General features: G+C 36.2%; 1 protein-coding gene across 1 annotated transcript in view; it reads right to left on the minus strand.

Annotated features, from left to right (window-relative positions):
* Window positions 1–21,521, minus strand: part of FBXL17 (F-box and leucine rich repeat protein 17) — a 573,691-nt gene that overhangs the window by 344,054 nt on the left and 208,116 nt on the right. Inside the window, exon 7 of the mRNA XM_049769100.1 lies at window positions 14,649–14,779. Coding sequence (XP_049625057.1) covers window positions 14,649–14,779 — 131 coding nt within the window. The remainder of the gene's footprint in view (window positions 1–14,648; window positions 14,780–21,521) is intronic.

Consider the following 21,521-nt stretch of genomic DNA (forward strand, 5'->3'; position numbering starts at 1 on the left):
TCATAAAATAGTTTAAGCTGAAGCAAAATCCATTGCCCTAAATGAATAACTAATCACCGGAGATATTTATCATCTCAAATCATTTACAAGAAAAATGTCAGATTTAATCATCTTTCTCATATTTTCACTATTTACAGGGTTTCATTTATCATTTATTTTAAAATTCTGACAACAATGAGTTATCTGAATTGCTAATTCTCATTGGACATTGAGAGGAAGGAAATTCTTGGAGGAGTATGGGAAAATGGGATGGTCATAGACATGTCTAAGCAGGCAGTAACTGATCGTCAGTGTAATTGATTAAAAAACATTTTCTTCGTTGCCAAAGAAAATGTAATGAATGAATGAATCATTACAGAAAATAAATGACTATTTTCTTCACTACTTAAGTTTAAAGTGCAAACTTAGAAAACCTCAAGTCCTGGATACATAACATTGCATTCATCATCAAATAAAATGTGTGTCCCATTCTTTCCTATAATTGTATCCAAAATTCTGAGTTCATAATACAAAACATGTGGTTTTTATATATCTGTTTATGATCTTTTTCTGTTTTGTGAGGGAGAGGTCAGAGTACTGATGTGGAGTCAGATAAATGGGTCGTCGGAAAAAACACAGAGTCTGACCATACAAGACCATTGTGCTCAAAAGTCATAGTCCTAGCCCTTGTGCTGATGTTATGTTCTTCAAAAAATACAAAACCAATCATAGAATTTGAGGTATAGCATATCCATGATGACCAATCATATGGAACTGTTGTGATTTGTACTATTAATGTTAATTAGGAGCACATAACAAAATGTAAATCTTAAATTACCACTAATAAATTGGCACTATCATAAAAATTCACATTACTTTATGAGATAAAAAATTGTGGACAGGCATAATCTATAAGTTAAACTAATCAATAAAATCAGTTTCCATCCCAACTGTAGAAATTAAGTTAAAAATCAAAGCAAAGGGGGCCAGAGTAGTAGTAACAAGTAGTACATTTGCCTTGCATATAGCCGACCTGGGTTTAATACCCAGCATCCCATATGGTCCCCTGAACCAACCATGAGGAATTCTTGAGTGCAAGGCCAGAAGTAACTCCTTCTAACATCACTGAGTAGGCCCCAAAATAATTTTTTTAAGAAAAAAATCAAAGCCAAGCTGAATACATGCAAGAGGCACTGACGAGATCATATCAGAACTACTATCACATATCACTACCTGACAACTATAATGAAGTAGACTACAAAGTTAAACTTTAGATAAACACATATACAAATCATTTTATTAAAAAAAAAAAAAGAAAATGTTCTGCACTCTCTATAGAAAAAGACTATTATCCTTTTGAAAAAGCACAAATACTAGGAGGAAATGTACAGATTAATTATAGCAATTATTTACTTAAAAAGGTAAGAAAATCTTGGCAGTTGGGGCCAGAGCAGTAATACAGAAGGAAAGGTGTTTGCCTTTCATGCAGTCAACCCAATTTCAATTCACAGCATTTCACCATTGTTCCCCGAGCCAGCCAGGAGTGATTTCCGAGCACAGAGCCAGGAACACCACTGAGCTCCACCGTGTGTGGCCCACAAACAAAACAACAAAAACAAAAAAAAAGCTTAGGCGAAATTCCTTTCATTTCTGTATCACTAATTCAAAACATATATATAAACATTATAGACAAAAATAAATATACAAAATTAATCTGAAATTCTCTTTGCTTGCTTTTATTGTTTGGAAAATATCTAGCTCAGGGACTGTACAGTATCTGGAAATAAACTTAGGGTTCCAACATTGAAATTATTCAAGTAGTTTAAGAAAATCTATTGATACAAATACAAGTCAATGGTTTGCTAACTAAAAAATAACACATAAATATAAGACTTTCTACTTTCCCTCAAATAATTTATAAAGAATACTTTTAAACAGGATTGTTGGAAAAATTTGCTTTTCATTTTAAAGTTAGCTGTTTAGAATATATGTGACTATGTGTGTGTGTTTAGTAAAAGAAACAAACTTTGATGAGTTTACACGCCCAGAAAGGGGAAGTCACTGAACTCTGCTGGAACTCTGAAGCCAGCACCCCTATCTGCCTGTCTTCTATGCTGTGCTGCATTCTTGGCCTGAATTCATCCTGTGTGTGGCTCATCTGCGAACGGCTAGCCTTCCCTGAAGGTGAGTTTACACGCCTAGAAAGGGAGGAGCCAATTTAGCCATTAAGCCAATGAATACAACCACAACAAGTTGAAAAACCTACAATACAAGTATGACAATGGAGAAACAATGCAGGCCAGCACCAGACATAGAGAATGAAGACGGCAACCCAGATGACCCGAACATGGCCAACCAACTAGTAAGTCTCTCAGAAAAGGAGTTTAGAGTTGCAATATGAAAGATATTTACAGAACTCAAAAAAAGTATAAAAGAGAACACTAATAAAAATCAAGAGAATATGAAGATAGAAATCAGAAAACTCCAAACTGAAATTTCAGGTCAAATAACAGGTCTGAAAAACTCAGTAGATGAATTGAAGAAAAAAAATGGATGAGATTTCCCACAAATTAACAGTAGCTGAGGATAGACTTAGTACACTGGAAGATGAGATGAATAACAACTCCATACAGCAGAAGAGATTGGAAAAAGCCTTAAAGCAAATGATCAAACAATGGAAAAATTAGTCAAAGAATGGGAACAGATGAAAATAGAAGTCTATGATAAGCTCAACAGAAACAACTTAAGAATCATTGGAGTCCCAGAGACCCAGGAAGAAAATCTCCAGGAAGAATCAACAGTCAAGAACATCATTAAACAGAAACTACCAGAGCTAAAGAATACAAGCGATCAAATCCAGCATGCCCGAAGAGTACCAAATAAAAGAGACCCCAGAAAAAATACCCCAAGACACATCCTCGTCACAATGACAAACCCCACAGATAGAGACAGAATTCTGAATGCAGCAAGACAAAAAAAAGAAATTACATTCAAGGGAAAATCCTTGAGATTTACCGCAGACCTGTCACCAGAAACACTCAAGGCCAGAAGGCAGTGGTGGGACATAGTGACAAAACTCAATGAAATAAATGCTTCGCCTAGAATACTATACCCAGCAAAACTCACTTTCAGGTTTGAAGGAAGAATACATGGTTTCACAGACAAACAACAGCTCAGAAACTTTACAGACTCAAAACCAGTCTTAAAAGAAAAACTAAAAGACCTATTTTAAGACATAACTGACCAACAGAGATATCAAGCTTCCATAGAAAAATGACACTAAATCCCAGGACAATTCTTTCTCTCAATGTCAATGACTAAATCACCAGTTAAGAGACACAGTGGCTAAATGGATCAAAAACTCAATCCAACCTTCTGCTGCCTACAAGAAATAGTCAGAACAAGCATAGACTCAAAATAAAAGGCTGGAGGAAAATCATCCAAGCAAACAACACCCATAAAAAAGCTGTAGTGGCCATACTAATATCAGATGATGCAAACTTTATACTCAGGAAAGTTATAAAAAACGAAGATGGACATTTTTTTATTAATCAAGGGATTTGTACAACAGGAAGAAATCACTCTCCTAAACATATATGAACCGAATGATGTGCCAGCAAAATACTTAATACAATTGTTGACAAATTTGAAAAATAGTATCAATAACAACACAATAATTGTGGGAGACCTCAACACAGCATTGTCAACACTTGATAGGTCAACCAGACTGAAACCCAGCAAGAATGTACTAGACCTGAAAAGAGAAATGGAAGAAAGAGGCAAAGTGGATATATATATAGGACACTCCATCCCCAAAAACCTGGATACACATTCTTCTCCAATGTGCATGGAACATTCCCCAGGATAGACTACATGCTGGCACATAAAACATACCTCCATAATATCAAGAGGATAGAAATTTTGCAGGCTAACTTTGCTGACCACAAGGCTCTGAAATTATTTGTAAATTCCAAAGGGACACAGAAGAAAAACTTTAATACCTGGAAGTTAAACAGCCTAATACTGAATAAACAGCGGGGCCGAGATAAAATCAAAGAGGAAATCAAAACCTTCCTGGAAACAAATGACAATAGAGACACAAAATATCATAATTTATGGGACACAGCAAAAGCGGTACTGAGAGGAAAATTTATAGCTTTGCAAGCACACATTAAGAAAGAAGAAGGGGGCCCGGAAAGATAGCACAGCGGTGTTTGCCTTGCAAACAGCTGATCCAGGACCAAAGGTAGTTGGTTCGAATCCCAGTGTCCCATATGGTCCCCCATGCCTGCCAGGAGCTTTTTCTGAGCAAACAGCCAGGAGTAACCCCTGAGCACTGAAGGGTGTGGCCCAAAAATCAAAAAAAAAGAAAGAAGAAGGGGCATACCTGAATAGCTTAATGACACAACTCATAGAATTAGACAGTGCTCAACAAAAGGAACCAAAAATAGGGAGACAGAAGGAAATAACAAAGCTGAGAGCAGAAATCAATGAAGTGGAAACCAAAAAAACAATCCGAAAGATCAACGAAAGCAGAAGATGGTTCTTTGAAAAAATAAAGTAGATTGATAGACCACTGGCAAAAGAAAGGAAGAGAGAGAAACTTGATAACTCGTATCAGGAATGAAAAAGGAGAGATCACTACTGATATGGCAGAGATTCAAAGGGAAATCAGAAACTACTTTGAGAAACTCTATGCCACTAACAATGAGAACCTGGAAGAAATGGATAAATTCTTGGACTAATATAATCTTCCAGCATTGAATGAAGAGGATGTAGCATATCTAAACAACCCCATCACTACTGAATAAATTAAAACAGTAAACAAATGTCTAAACAAAAACAAAAGCCCAGGCCCAGATGGATTCACTAAGGAATTCTTTCAAACCTTTCAAGAGGAACTACTATCACTCCTGGCAAGACTCTTTCATGAAATTGAAGAAATGGGAACACTTCCAAATAGCTTTTATGAAGCCAACATCACCTTGATACCTAAACCAGACAGAGATGCTACCAAAAAAGAAAATTACAGACTAATATCACTGATGAACACAGATGCAAAAATCCTCAATAAAATCCTGGCAAATAGGATTCAAGACCTCATTAAGAAGATCATCCACTATGACCAAGTAGGTTTCATCCCAGGAATGCAAGGACGGTTCAACATCCGTATATCTATCAACATAATACAAACATCAACAACAAGAAAAATAAAAACCACATGATCATATCAATAGATGCAGAGAAAGCATTTGATAAGGTCCAACACCCATTCCTGATCAAAACTCTCAGCAAGATGGGAATGAAAGGAACCTTTCTCAATATAGTTAAGGCCATCTACCACAAGCCAGGGGCAAATAGCATCCTCAATGGAGAAAAACTAAAAGTTTTCCCTCTAAATTCTGGCACAAGACAAGGCTGTCCTCTCTCACCACTCCTATTCAACATAGCACTGGAAGTACTTGCTATAGCGATTGGCAAGAAAAAGATATCAAGGGAATCCAGATAGGAAAGGAAGAAGTCAAGCTCTCACTGTTTGCAGATGACATGATACTTTAATTAGAAAACCCAAAAAGCTTCTAGAAACAATAGACTCATATAGCAAGGTGGCAGGCTACAAAATTAACACACAAAAATCAATGGCCTTTCTATACACCAATAGTAATAAGGAAGAAATGGACATTAAGAAAACAACCCCATTCACAATAGTGCCACAAAAACTCAAATATCTTGGAATCAACTTGACTAAAAATGTGAAGGACCTATACAAAGAAAACGATAAAACTCTGCTCCAAGAAATAAGAGAGGACACACGGAAATGGAAACACATACCCTGCTCATGGATTGGCAGGATTAACATCATTAAAATGGCAATACTCCCCCAAATCATTAAATAGATTTAATGCGATCCCTCTAAAGATACCCATGACATTCTTCAAAGAAGTGGATCAGGCACTTTTGAAATTCATTTGGAACAATAAACACCTAGAATAGCTAAAGCAATCATTGGGAAAAAGAATATGGGAGGAATTACTTTCCCCAACTTTAAACTTTACTACAAAGCGATAGTTATCAAAACAGCATGGTATTGTTATAAAGACAGAACCTCAGATCAGTGGAATAGGCTTGAATACTCTGAGAATGTTCCCCAGACATACAATCACCTAATTTTTGATAAAGGAGCAAAAATCCTAAATGGAGCAAAGAAAGCCTCTTCAACAAGTGGTGTTGGCATAACTGGCTAGCCACTTGCAAAAAATTGAACTTAGACCCCCAGTTAACCTCATTTACGAAGGTAAAATCCAAATGGATGAAAGACCTCGATATCAGACCTGAAACCGTAAGATATATAGAACAACACGTAGGCAAAACACTCCAGGACATTGAGACTACAGGCATCTTCAAGGAGGAAACTGTACTCTCCAAACAAGTGACAACAGAGATTAACAGATGGGAATATATTAAGCTGAGAAGCTTCTGCTCCTGAAAGGATATAGTGCCTAGGAAACAAGAGCCACCCACTGAGTGGGAGAAACTATTTACCCAATACCCATCAAATAAGGGGCTGATCTCCAAAATATACAAGGTACTGACAGAACTTTACAAGAAAAAAAAAAAAAAACATCTAATCCCATCAAAAAATGGAGAGAAGAAATAGACAGACACTTTGACAAAGAAGAAATACAAATGGCCAAAAGACACATGAAAGAATGTTCTTTTTTTTTTTTTTTTTTTTTTTTTTGTGGTTTTTGGGTCACACCCGGCAGTGCTCAGGGGTTATTTCTGGCTCCAGGCTCAGAAATTGCTCCTGGCAGGCACAGGGGACCATATGGGGCGCCGGGATTCGAACCGATGACCTCCTGCATGAAAGGCAAACGCCTTACCTCCATGCTACCTCTCCGGCCCCATGAAAGAATGTTCTGCATCACTAATCATCAGGGAGATGCAAATCAAAACAACTATGAGGTACCACCTCACACCACAGAGATTGGCACACATCACAAAGAATGAGAACAAGCAGTGTTGGCAGGGATGTGGAGAGAAAAGAACTCTTATCCACAGTTGGTGGGAATGCCGTTAAGTTCAACCTTTATGGAAAGCGATATGGAGATTCCTCCAAAAACTGGAAATCGAGCTCCTATATGATCCAGCTATACCACTCCTAGGAATATACCCTAGGAACACAAAAATACAATACAAAAATCCCTTCCTTACACCTATACTCATTGCAACACTATTTACCATAGCAAGACTCTGGAAACAACCAAGATTCCTTTCAACAGACGAATAGCTAAAGAAACTGTGGTACATATACACAATGGAATATTATGTAGCTGTCAGGAGAGATGAAGTCATGAAATTTTCCTATACATGGATGTACATGGAATCTATAATGCTGAGTGAAATAAGTCAGAGAGAGCGAGAGAAAAAACGCAGAATGGTCTCACTCATCTATGGGTTTTAGGAAAAATGAAAGACATTCTTGCAATAGCAATTTTCAGACACAAAAGAGAGAAGGGCTGGAAGTTACAGCTCACCTCAGGAAGCTCACCACAAAGAGTGATGAGTTTAGTTAGAGAAATAACTACATTTCGAACTATCCTAATAATGAGAATGTATGAAGGAAATAGAAAGCCTGTCTAGAGTACAGGCAGGGGTTGGGTGGTAGCAGGGAGATTTGGGACATTGGTAATGGGGATGTTGCACTGGTGATGGGTGGTATTCTTTACATGACTGAAACCCAAACAACACAATCATGTGTGTAATCAAGGTGTTTAAATAAAAATATATTAAAAATAAGATCTTAATGTAAAATACATCTTGAAAGCCTATTTAATATCTAGAATATATAGTAAAATTGTAGTACTTAATTTTGCTTTAGTTTATTTTTTGCTTAATTATAGTTTTCTACGAATAAAGAATACAAGATAATACTTGAAACTCATTTAAAACATTTTAATCTATGTAAATTTATATGATTTAAAAGCTTAAGTTTTCTATTGAAACTTTCTATAAATTGATTACAACATATTCAGTCATTTCATTTAATGTATAATTTCAATCTTTGGAACATAATATATTGTTCTTTGAAGAATTTCATTAAAGTAAAATCCATTGAAAAAAAACTTTGTCATTTCACAGATATTTTCTAAGAAAAAGAGAAGGCAATACATCCCAGCAATGCTAAGAACACAAGAAGATACAATCTCTGAATTAGAATTCCTCTATGATTTATCACCCAAGTCAGAGCACTTGGTAACACAGAAGGCAACATGGCCAGTCAAAATGCAAAGCCCTATGGAACCCCAAACTAGACTAGGCTTGTGGGACTGTCCTCAGCTGATCGTGATTTTAGGTCACTTTTGGTCTGAGGTAGAATAAGGTATTGGAGGACAGGGATCCTTATTGAGTTAGACATCAGACTTGGAAGACACACAAAAGTGAATTCTATTATGTATTATTGATAAGCTGTCTAAGTTTTCTTGGTCTTGATTCCTTTGTTTGAAAATGGTTAATCATTTCTTCCTCAGGGTACTTATAAAACACTGAATAAAAGTGTATAAAAACATAGTGTTACACAGACTATATAAGTAGCAGCTATTATTAGTTATTGGTAATAACCTTGGTCCAAAAGGAGGAAGTATTATATACTATGATCTCACTAAACACTACAAAAATTAGTCATGCTTTAAAGAAATATAATATACAGCCTCTGGGGACACAAAAGATTTCAAATTTTAGTGAATTTTAAAGCTTCACTGTAGTTACTCCAGTACTTTACCTTCTAGGGATGGCCTTACAAGTAATTATCAATAAATAAATAAAAAAGTAGCATCAAAACATATTTCTCAAACTAACTGCCACCAGCTCAGAAACATCTATTCTCATCCCTAAACCTTTTGAATACAATCATATATTTTACTATTCTTTTTGAAACAGTATAAATAAATATGGTAGAACATACATAAAAATTTGCAAATTATGGAACCGAGACAAAATTCGAATGCACCAAATTTCACCCAGCTACTTTAGCTACACTATTGACACAGTATTAGACACTATTTGGAGCCAGACAGGACAAAGATGCTCAAAATAGCAACCTGGAGTGGTTTCAACTGTGAGCATTATTTTTGCTGCCTCTTTATTTCCAAAACTGTTGTAACTTCAAATTCTGTGCTTCAAGGTGAAATGTATTCCTCACCTCCACACCACTTAAGTTTAATAGAAAACAAAATATTCTCAAACTCAAATTCAACTATGCCTGCAGGATTTAATGAATAGGTTTGTCCCCCTTGGGCAATCTTTAAACCTAATCTCTAGGAGAGTTAAGTAATATTAAGGGATTGAAATGAAATAAAATTCTAAGTCCATTGTGACATGACATTCACAGAAGATGGTAGATTATCCATGCAGTCCTTGAACACTTACAAATACAATACATAGCATATGTTCACAAAACAGTTCTTCGAAATAAAACACAATGGACACTCAGCAAATATTTTATACCACCAACACCTGCTCAAATCCTTTCTGAACTTTATTTCTAAATGTCATCGTTTTTTTGATTATTGAATCAACAGAAATTTGGAAGAAGAAACAGAATAAACATCCAAAGAAGATCAAGGGCGTTAGAAAAATCTTTATAGAAAGCCGCATTGAGTTTTACATTAGCTGAGGTGCTGTCAGTCTCTCTAAAAGCGAGAATGATCTGTCACTCTATAACTTCAAACCAAGTACACTTAAAATAGATTAGAGAGAACACTTAAAGTGCTATACAGTGACAAAGAAAAGAAAAATTCTATTAAGATTTTTCATGATTCTATAAACAAAGGACTGAAATACAAGTAAATTATAGCATAGCATAGCAAGTAAATTATTTAAAAAATTATTTTAGGGCCAGACAGTGGGTAGAGCTTGTGGCTGATCATAGTTTGACCCCTAAGCACATTAGGTGTTGTCCAAAAACACCTAATTTTTAAAAGATGGAGAGAATTTAGTAAACTTGCCTAATTCTTGCTAGAGATCAGTAAACATTTTAAATAATACTCTGGTTTGAATCCAAAGTGTAAATCAGCTATTCTTTTCAAAAGGTAGTCAATGAAAATTAACATTTTAGATTATTTTAAGCTGAATTATTCCCTCCTCTGTAATTTCTCCAGTGAATAGAAGTGTTAAGATCTAAATAATGTTAATTTAGGGAGAAATTTTATTTTATTTTATTGTTCATATATTTTATTAGATTCAACTTTAAAAGAACTACTCGATTTCAAATGGGAACTAACTTTTTATAGTTACACCTGAATTTTCATAAAAAAAAACTCAATATGTAGACGGGGTATGTATGCTTCTCAAAAACTGGAAATTTAGTTTCCATATGCCCCAGCAATTCCATTTCTCATCATCTTTCCCAAGGCAACACACTACTCTCAGAAAAGATCTTTGCATGTAGTCAAAATCTAGAGACAACCAAGTGTCCGTGACAAAAGGACTGCATTTAAAAATCAATTCTCTCTCTCCTCTCTCTTCTCTCTCCCTGATCTCTTCTCTCTCTTTCGTTGTCTCTCTCTCTCTCTTAAATACACACCACACACACACACACACACACACACACACACACACACACACACACACACACACACACCTTCTTCCTCCCTCCTCCCTCTCCCACTCTCTAGCAAGCTAATTACAAGATAACTGAAATACCTAACAGGTAGGGTATTTGCCTTGCATGCAGTCAACCTGGGTTCAATCCCTGGCACCCAATATGGTCCCCTGAGCCCATCCGCTGAAGATCTTGTTTTGAAAGACCACACCTGCCAGTGCTCACAGTTTACTCCTGGCAGTTGGCTCAGGGTCCACGCATGTTGATGGTCATGTGAACATAAGGGGTGTAAGGAATCAAACCCAAAGGCAAGGTAAGCTCCTTATCTGCTGCACTATCTCTCCAGCCCATGCCACTGAAAAAAAATCATGTATTTGACAATGGGTTTCTCAATCATGATTACTTTTTTTCAAGACTAGCTTTAAAAAATAAGTTCTGGTTTTTGATAGTCAATTTAAAATTTAGAAAGAATTTTTACAATGGTCTGTTGAGATCAGTCGATTGCATTTAATTCTCCTTGAGGAAAAAAGGCAAAATTATTATTAAAAGGTTATCACTGTACATCTTGAAGGAGACCAGACCTAGTGCTCAGAGTTTTTTCCTGGCTCTGTGTTCAGGGATCACAGCCCTGGCGAGCTTGGACTCATAGGAGATACTGGTAATCAAAATCAAATTGGCCGTGTGCAAGACAATCACTGTACCCCAGTAGCATGACACTATAAAGGTACTATTCTGTTTGAAGCATATCAGATTTTTGCATACAGTTTTTTGGACTCGATACCAAATAGGCAAAAAACAGTGAAGACCAACCAAATACAATATAACCTAAGATTTATATCAAATACAAATAAACATTTCAATACACTTAGAATCATAGAGCAGAGAACAGAACAAGCCAATGTTTTATTTAAATCACTGATAGAAATAGTCAGTCTCCTCTTTTCATAAGCCACTTGGATTTTATTTGTGTTCAAAAGCAATGGTAAATGTCAAATGACTACTAGACCATCCTTCTGAATACAAGAAAATACCATGCTGTTTAACTCTCTAAACACAAAAGGTGTTTCCAGAAAAACAAAGATAAGAAACAGCATGTTTCTGTCACAGAGATAAGTTCAAAAATCACAAAATGCTAAAAGGTACCAGGAACAAAAAGAAATTCATTGATGACATATTTTTACATTTTAAGTTCAAAATCATTTACAGCTAAATACCTTGAAATTCCAAGATAAAACTTGTATTTAAAGATATGAGAAGAATGCCAAAGTATCTCTTGATGTGAAGTCCTTTATTAACATTAAACACAAACTCTATTTCTTCTGTACTATGTAAAATAACATTTAAATATTCTATTATATTTTTACTATAAAATAAATGTCTGACACTGGTTTAAAAGATTTAATCACGCATAAATGTCAATTATATATGAATCCCAGCTTAAAATGGTAAATTCAACTTAATTAAATAAACAGTTTTTTGTTGTTGTTGCTGCTGCTTATCCTCATCTAGTTTTTACTACAACAATTATGAAAAAAATACATCCACCTTAAAAGTTGTAGAAAAGTTAAATAAATGCCCTAAATTTAATGGGGATAGTGTGACCTTCGGTTGAACAAAAGATGCTGAAAGGATTAAAGGAGAACATATGTAAACTGCCCATCAATTAATTACCTGGGTAACAAAGGTTACTTTCCTGCCTTCTATCCGGACAATGTTCACTATTATCTCAGTCAGTGAGTCTATGTCACCTAAAGGATCAGTCTTTGAGAGACGCAAGAACATAGCTTAAGAAACAGCGCCAAGTATTAGTAAGGCGTTAATAAATGCTTCCTGATTTACCAGAGGATAATAATAATGAAGAAATGTAAAACAGATGCTAATTGATAGGCTAAATGCATTAGTGCATTCCAGTGCTCAGTATATGAAAGGTTACTGACCCATCTCAGCTAAGTGCTGAAATTATAATTAAGTCTGACGGGAAGTTCTAGATTTATACCAATATAATTACAAATATTACTTATCTTAGTGATAGAGAATGGCAAGAACAATGAGATGAGTAATTTAGATGATACTGCAAAGTAGGTTTTAATGTTTGAAACTTCTATTACAGTATACAGGGTAAGTGCAAGTAGTGTAATTAAAACCTGAAAGAGTTTGATCTTTAAAACTCTACTGCTCAACCTCATTAAAATGCATGTTTTCTCAATTAATCCAAACTTTTCCATTAAAAAAACATAAAAATACACTTTCATTCCTTGCAAATAAATCTCGATAGTACATATCAAATGATTATCATACTTGAGGGGGAAAATATGATTGGAAGTGTGAGAATTGAGTTAATGTAGCCTATCAGAGGGAATCAAGGCAAGGGAGAAGGCCCATTCCTATCTGTAAACACCCCATTGTGGCTACATAAATATTCCAAGAAGTTGAAAACTGGAAATCCCTAAACCTATTTTGTTTTTAAATGATGCCAAAGTAGAATATTTACTTAAGCGAGAACCCTTATAAATCACAGATGAACTACCTCTCATTTACCTCTGCCACTTCTAATTTTGATCCTTCTAAATAGGTATTCTGCTATAGGCATACAGAAAAGTATTACAAAATAAAAGACAAAAACTCTTTATACATATTTTCTGCAAAAAAGGTTTTCTACTTTTAAATCTAAGGTTATTTCAACATTGGCTAATGTAAAAATGCTTAAAACCAGAGAATAGCATTTCATTTTGTATTTAACTTTATTAGTCATAAAAAATCAGACATATTTTAGATTCATACAAATTGAGTCTTTTTAAAATGATCAGAAAAAAAGAAACTTTCAAAATCTTCACTAACATTTTTTATATATTTCTGTACTTCATTTGGTGACTCTAGTTCAAAAGTAAATACCATAAATACCATTTATAAACAATTACTGAATCCAGTCTAAATTATGACTTTTTCTACCAATAAAAAGCCAATGTAAAAACTGTGACATAAGAGTAATGAGTAATGTTTTGAAAATATTTCACTAGAATTAACCAAAATTATGGAAAAGGATCCTACCTAATTAATTTTAAGTAAAAAAGGAAATTAAATGTATAGATTGCTTAAATTTAAAACAGTATCTAATATAAACAATAAATTATTGCATCAGTGTGAAAAAATCCTGAGTCTAAAGAGGTTCTAATTTTAGCTGACATAAAGCTTATGACTGAAAATTCAAAATATTTTCAGTGGCCTGCTTGTAAATTAAAGAAAAGTACTGACAAGTCACTGGACAAGAATATTCTCTAGTGCTTAAGAACCACCTAACCAAATAGATAATACCAGTCCATTGCTCTGCACTTGTTTAAAATATATAAAAGTCAAAGTTTCTTGCTTCTTTTTTTACATGCTATTTTTAAAAGGAGTTCAGTCTATGTATAGGAAGAAAATATCCACTTTAAACTAATTCTCACTATATATTAACTATGACATGATTCTATTTCCAAAGTCAATGATTTATATGGAGAATAAAATGTTATCCTTGAGAAAGAATTTGAAACAAAATGTTTGAAATACTTTCCCATTGTCATTTTTTCTTGAAAAGCGAATAGAAAAGTCTAATAGTTACAAAAGTATTAAAAATGTCAAATAAGGGCCCGGAGAGATAGCACAGCGGCGTTTGCCTTGCAAGCAGCCGATCCAGGACCAAAGGTGGTTGGTTTGAATCCCGGTGTCCCATATGGTCCCCCGTGCCTGCCAGGAGCTATTTCTGAGCAGACAGCCAGGAATAACCCCTGAGCACCGCCGGGTGTGGCCCAAAAACAAAAAAAAAAAAAAAAGGTCAAATAAACAATATATCCTAGATGGATGGCAAAGAAAAATTCAGAAGACTGATATTATCATTTATGGGTGTCAAAAATTAACACAGAAAAATCTGATTACAAATAAAAATGTATGCATCTAGAAAACTTCTAAATCCAAATTTATCTATCTTATCAATGTTCGTTAAAGCTGGCAGGCCTTGCAACAATGATAATTAATATAAAAGTACACTCTTTTCTCAAGAAAGCATTTTTGAGATGTTAAACAACATTACCTGTCATTTATGATCCAGTTCAAACAGAGATTGAGAGAGCTAAGATTTTTGCACCTCTTGACAATTTCCATCACTGTTTCATTATCCAGTTCAGTGATATGACGTAGGTCTAAGCTGGAAAGGTTTCTTAGCTAACAGAACAAAAGAAGAGAGCAATAAATATACATTCCATCTGAAAACTATATTTTTTACAAAGTAGAGTGTCACTTAAACTTGAGCACAAATTAACTTGTTATTCAATAATTAATATTTTGCATATTAAATAAGAAACTGATAAACATAGTGGCTATGTAAATAGCAATAGACATAAAATTCAAACAATTTTACTGAGCAGAATAAAAATCAAAAGCTAGCAACCTAGTGAGTGGGTTAGCTGTTAAATATCTGCAATTTCATATATTCATTTTCTCTTTACTGTTAAGTTTCAGACTTAAGATCATTTTGCATTTCTTAATAGACGCACAATTTTGTAAACATGAAACATCTAAAAAGCTGTGGTTAATTCAGAGCTATATTGTTGACATTTTTATCAATGGACTGTACTCCAAGTTGTACTATTTTCAGTTGTGGATGCCACCTTGTCAAAATCAAAACACCATTTAAGAAGCAAAGATTTTTTTCCAGTTACCACTGACCCACTTCTTCCATTTCTCTGTTCCTTTCCTGGTGCTTCCTATCTTCCCCCTGATTTTTAGTCTCCAAAGAAAATAAATAATGTCATTTACACAAAGATGATAGGATCTTAATTATCTTCCTTAAACAAGTTACATTTCAAAGTAAGCTATTTTTAGTTAGTTGCATGCAAAGAATTAATCTGGTGATATGCAGAGCATATTATACTTCCCATAACTAATATCACCATATATAGCAAGAAACACTCCAGACAAGATTAAAGTTACAGACTTTTAAATCAGGACATTATCCTGGATTATCAAGATAGGCCCAATATAATCCTCTGAACCTTTATAGAGAACTTTTACTAGCTAAACTTAGCTAGTTGTAAAAGAAGCAAGATATATTTGAATTATTAAATAACATCAAACTACTTTTACTGAGCTTTGAGCATGAAAAAAATGTGACAAGAAAAAGAAAAAAGTGAACAAAAAAGAATCAAGAAATACTGGTAGCCCTGAGAATATGAGAACTGGCCAAAATAGAAAGTCAACAGAAAAGATGAGATCTTGCAAATTACCAAGACGTGGATGGATCTGGAAAGTGTCATACTAATTAAAGTCAACCAAGAGTGATAGTTACAATATGTTCTCTCTGATATATGGAATATTAAAAAATCAGAGGGTGGGGCTGGAGCTACAGCACAGCTGGTAGGGTGTTTGCCTTAGCCAACCTCATTTAAGTCCTGGCATTCCATATGGTCCCCCAAGCCTTTCAGGAGCAATTTCTGAGCACAGAGCCAGGAGTAACCCCTGAACGCCACCCAGTGTGGCCCAAAAAACAAAACAAATAAGAGGAAATTTGAGGGAATACCAATTGGCCAATGACAAAACACAGAACTAACCTCAACATGGTGGGAAGGGAAAGGGGGAAAGAGACAGACAATGGTGGAGATACTAATACTCTGGTGCATGATATGGTTTTAGAACATTGTAACATGGAAACACAGATGATAATGCTCAAATAAATTTATTTAAAAATTAGAACCTCTAGGCCTGGAGAGATAGCACAGTGGCTTTTGCCTTGCAAGCAGCCGATCCAGGACCAAAGGTGGTTGGTTCGAATCCCGGTGTCCCATATGGTCCCCCGTGCCTGCTAGGAGCTATTTCTGAGCAGACAGCCAGGAGTAACCCCTGAGCAATGCCGGGTGTGGCCCAAAAACCAAAAAAAAATAAATAAATAAAATTAGAACCTCTGACCAATAACCTTCAAGAATTTAATTTCATCATACACGTCAAGGCAACTCAATTCCAATATGAGTGTGTGAAGTTTTCTTTACATAGAGGAGAAATTTCAAACACCAGCTAGAGAATCTTACTCCATTCTGCTCAACTGGACAGTTCCTACTCAGAAATTGCACCAATTTCACAGTCAGGGACACAATCTCCAAGACTAGGGACCAGAGCAATAGTACAGCAAGTAGGGCAGCCCACCTGGGTTCAATCCATAGCACCCCCAGCCTGCCAGGAGTGATTTCTGAGCCAAGAGTAATAATCCCTCAGTGCTGCAGGTATGGCCAGAAAACCAAAACCAAACAAATATCTCCAAGACTATCTATCCCCAAGAGCAATCCTAGGCTGTGACCCAGGCTTCAAACAGATTGTATATTGTTGTGACGTCCTCCTCCCACTGCAGCTGATAGCACAAAACCAGGTTATTACTTGTGCTTCTGACCAACTGGCTAGAGATCAAAGGTGCCCAATACTCATTTCTTAGATATGATTAACTTGCTAGAGCAACTCACAGAAATTCATGGACTTGCTAGATCCTAACTTCTTAAATGGTGTACTGTGACACCCCCCCCCCCAGAGAAAAACATCTAAAATTATCTAGATATGTGAATAAAGAAACTATAATACATTTATACCATGGAATAATACTCAGCTCTTAGAGAAAATGAACTCTTTGGTGAGATATTAATAAAACAATAGTTGGATCTTCAAGTGTCCTGGCTCCTTTACCAAGTGTCCTGCCTGGCTCCTCTCCAAAAGAAAATAATAGCCACCAATAATTCCTAGGTAGACTAATCCAGGCTGATACCTCTATGAAATGCTCAGAATAGATGAAAGGCAGGATCCTCTTTCTGCAACAATCACAGCCACCCAGCACCACACCTTACGTGCTCTTTCTGACAAAAATAGTGCAGCTCCTTGGCTGAACTCAAATAATATTAGTTGCTGAATTTGTTCAGTGGGATCAGGCTATAAGACTGAAACCTCTAAGTTTTTTTTTCCCAAAATGAGTTTGGGTCTGTCACTCCACACCCACACCACCACCAGGAAATCCAGCACCTGCCATCTTCCTGGCAGAAAAACAGCCTAGCTACTAATAAAAAAGAAAATTAATGGTCCCTGCTACTTCCTAGGTAGTATGGTCAGGGCTGATACCTCCACAGCATATTCAGGATTGGGGAGGGGGAAAGTCAGAGAGACACACAGATTTCCCTTTCTGCATGATGACAGCAACCCAATGCCAGACCTGACTCTCTCTGACAGAAACAGCCCAGCTCCTTGACTTAACCTGATCTAACTGCTAAGCCACCAATTTGCTCCAGATCTATAGATCCTGTACTATATGATACCTCAAAATTTTATAGTATTAGGGGCCAGAGAGATAGCTTGGAGGTAAGGTGTTTGCCTTGTGTGTAGAAGGACGGCAGTTCAAATCCCGGCATCCCATATGGTCCCCGGAGCCTGCCAGGAGCAATTTCTGAGCATAGAGCCAGGAGTAACTTCTGAGCACTGCCAGGTTTGACCCAAAAACAAACAAACAAAAATTTTTATAGTATTAGCACTCTACATTCACAGAAAATCTGATAGGAAAATTTCCTATAATGTACCAAATTCAGTGAGCCTAAATAGTAACACAGAAGGTTCAACTAGTACTAACCAAAGTCCACTAAATCCTTAGACACTTATTTTTTTTAATTTTTTATTTTTAATTATGAGAACAATGATGCAAAGAGGACAAGGTAAAGTTACAGTGAAAGAACAATCGCCCATAAACAGAGTTCTCAGAAGAAATCCCCTTGCTGACGCCTTAATTTTGAACTTACAGTCAAAAAAACATTAAGAAAAATAAGGCAGAACCCATGTACAATTACTTTGTCCACAAGTCCCCAGATTGTAGGACATTATAACATTTCTTAGCAGTACACAAAGCAACCTAAAGCCATGAGATTAATGTGACTCCTTAACTTTGAAGGCATAGTAGTTTTATATATCCATACATATACATATTAGTTTAAGTTAACATCAAAAGTTTAAGAGGTTTTTTTTTTAAGGGTAGTTAAAAGGGCACAGTAAAAACGGTATTAGAGTGACAAATATTGTTTATATAGGCCCACCAAAATATGGGGGTCGTAGAAAGGAATAGCCTTGGTATAAATACAAGGAGACCATTACCCCTGAAGTTTCCTGGCATAAGGCCAACTCTAGGATCCAGGCAAATTAGTTTATTCAATCCAAGTCATTGTCTGGTGTGCCAATACAGTTTTATTTTTCATGCAGTCCTATTGTTGGCATCAGGTTTCTGTATTAAAGATCCTGGAATCTTCACATCCTACACTGAAGTCAGGCTGGTGTGGAGTATCCTCTAGTTTCGCCTCACAATTAAGGGGCAATACAGCAAGCCCTGTCCAGTAGCAGGTCATTGTTCTTGTTAAGTCTTCTCAGTGTTAAGGGAAGTCTCTTTTGAGTAGATCAATGTCAGAGCAGCTGTAGGCTCTTCCCTCGTAGAGGACTGCCTCCAGGTGATGTTATAGACAACCTTGGATGTTTTGTAGATGCTTAGACACTTATTTTAGTAACACATGGAGAGATAACAATTATCAATAATGATAACAATTATCAGTAATGATCTAAGTATTGGTAACTCAAATTTTTTTTGTGTTGAACCAAACAATATGAATTAAAAATGTTTGTGCCTTCAAGGAGGCAGGCTATGATGATGGATGGGACACGGGTAAAGGGAAGGTCATACTGATGGTGAAGTTGATGTTCAATCATTTAATGCCTTAAAATGAATATAATACAACTTGGTAAATCAGTTTAATAATATTAATTATGTAATTTTAATTAAAAATGTAAGAAAAACATGCTTTGATCAAACCAACAGGAATGGGGGGTATATTTAGGATAGAGAAGAAACCACTATGACAATAATAGATGGAAATTATCACACTGGACAAAAACTGGGTAAATTAATATCCAATAGGATTGCAAACCTTGGTGACTAATAGGAAAAAGGGAAAGAGAGACAAACAGAGAAATAGAGAGAGACAGAGAGAAGAAAAGTATCAGTCACATAGGCAGGCAATGGGTGGGGGAAGATACTCTTGAGACATGCGTGACGGAAACTGGGGACATTAGTCGTAAGAAATGAACACTGGTGAAAGAATGAGTGTTGGAACATTGTATAAAACACAAAATTGAACAACTTTGCAATACCTGTAAATACCTTTAACAGTAAGACTCATCTTGGACTTCTGGTATTCTAAGAAAATACATTTGTATTGTGCTTTTAGAATTATCTGGAGTAATGTCTGGCTTGGAGATCTGTGGAAGGCCATGTATGAGACCATGAATCAAGTGCCCATATCTCCACAAAGGATGAGAAAGAACCAGGAGTATAGGAAGATGACAAAAGGAAAAGAGTAGCAATGGCACAGTGCAGCAGACCCTAAGTGTCAGTGTTACACAAGCCATAGTCATCATTATTTTATGTGAAAGGTCGTTGTCTGGAAGCAGCTGTGGAGAGTCAAAGCATACTATGATCAGCCTTTCATTTTGAGAAAAATGGGGGAAGATGCATAAGTGTGGTAAGAAGAATTATATGATGAGCCCTGCCAGAACTGAATCCATGCCCTGCCAGTCTGAGCAGGACCACACTGCACAGATAGGAATAGATGGGTGAGACTTTCTAAGACCAGAGAGACTTCTGTTTGCAACTGTAATTAAGGTCCTAAATAGCTGACATTGGGAGTAATCAAAAGAGACAAAACTGGACACACTGATATTATCAATTGAGCACTTGGTTCTGAGATCTCTCTCAATTGGCTACACTGCGAAATGAACTCAGAGACCTCCAGAGGCCTTCAGGGAAAGGAGAGAGTAGTTCTGGCTGTTGACTGGAAGAAAAATGGGGCATAAGTCCTCCAACTATGAGGGACTTGCTTCTTCCAACAACTGGATGTGAACTGCAGAGCACTAAATATATAAAGAGACTTGAAGCTATTTCAAGAAGCAGTGCAGTGCAGTTCAGTGCAGCCTTGGAGGACTAGGCAGAGAACCAAACAGAAGTGCCTGACCTCCTGACCCATAAAAATAGTCAAATAATAAATACATTGCTTTCAGCTGCCAACCATGTAGTACTCTGCTGTGCAATCGAAAATCAAACCAGAAGGGCTGTAAAAGTTTCAGTTTCCTTAAACAGAAGACTAGATTACCTAAATACAAGGGGAATATTCATAGCCACCTGAAATCTCTTATTATTTTTTTAATTTGGGGGTCACCCTGGTGGTGCTCATGGATTATTCCTGGATATGCATTTAGGGATCACTTCTGTTGGGGCTCAGGGAACCATATGAGGTGACAGGGTTGAAGCCGTGTCAGTCACATGCCAGCTAGGTGTCCTATCCACTGTACTTTAAACCCCATGATGGATGGCCCTTTTGGGGTTGCATATTGTTGGTTCACTGAACCTTCTCCTATAGGTATAATTTAAGTGGCCAAGAGGTGCTTTCTAGGAAACTAATATATTCTGATGCTGCAACACTCTATTCTTGTTAACTTCATCAACTTCATGCAAGATGGAGGTAAGGAAGGAGTCTTGGGATGACAGACTTAATAATTAGCTTCTATTTAATCCCTCTTTTGTTAATACTCATGAAAGGTTTTATGAACATATCAGTGTGAATTAACTATCTTTTCCCTTTCATTAAGATGTGCTTTTCATAATATTTTACACTAGGGGGATGGAGAGATAGTACAGATGGTATGGCACTTGCCTTGTATATGACCGTTCCAGGTTCAATCTCTAATGGCATAGGGGTTGTTCTCCCAAGACCTGCCAGAAGTGATCTCTGAGCACAGTCAGGTGTGGTCCAAAAACAACAACAGCAACAACAACAACAAAGCAACAACCCACAAAATACTTTTCACTAAAACTTAAAAAGTGTATAAAACAGTTTCACTGATCACG

This window comes from Suncus etruscus, chromosome 2 (genome assembly GCF_024139225.1).
Source record: "Suncus etruscus isolate mSunEtr1 chromosome 2, mSunEtr1.pri.cur, whole genome shotgun sequence".
Classification (NCBI taxonomy): Eukaryota; Metazoa; Chordata; class Mammalia; order Eulipotyphla; family Soricidae; genus Suncus; species Suncus etruscus.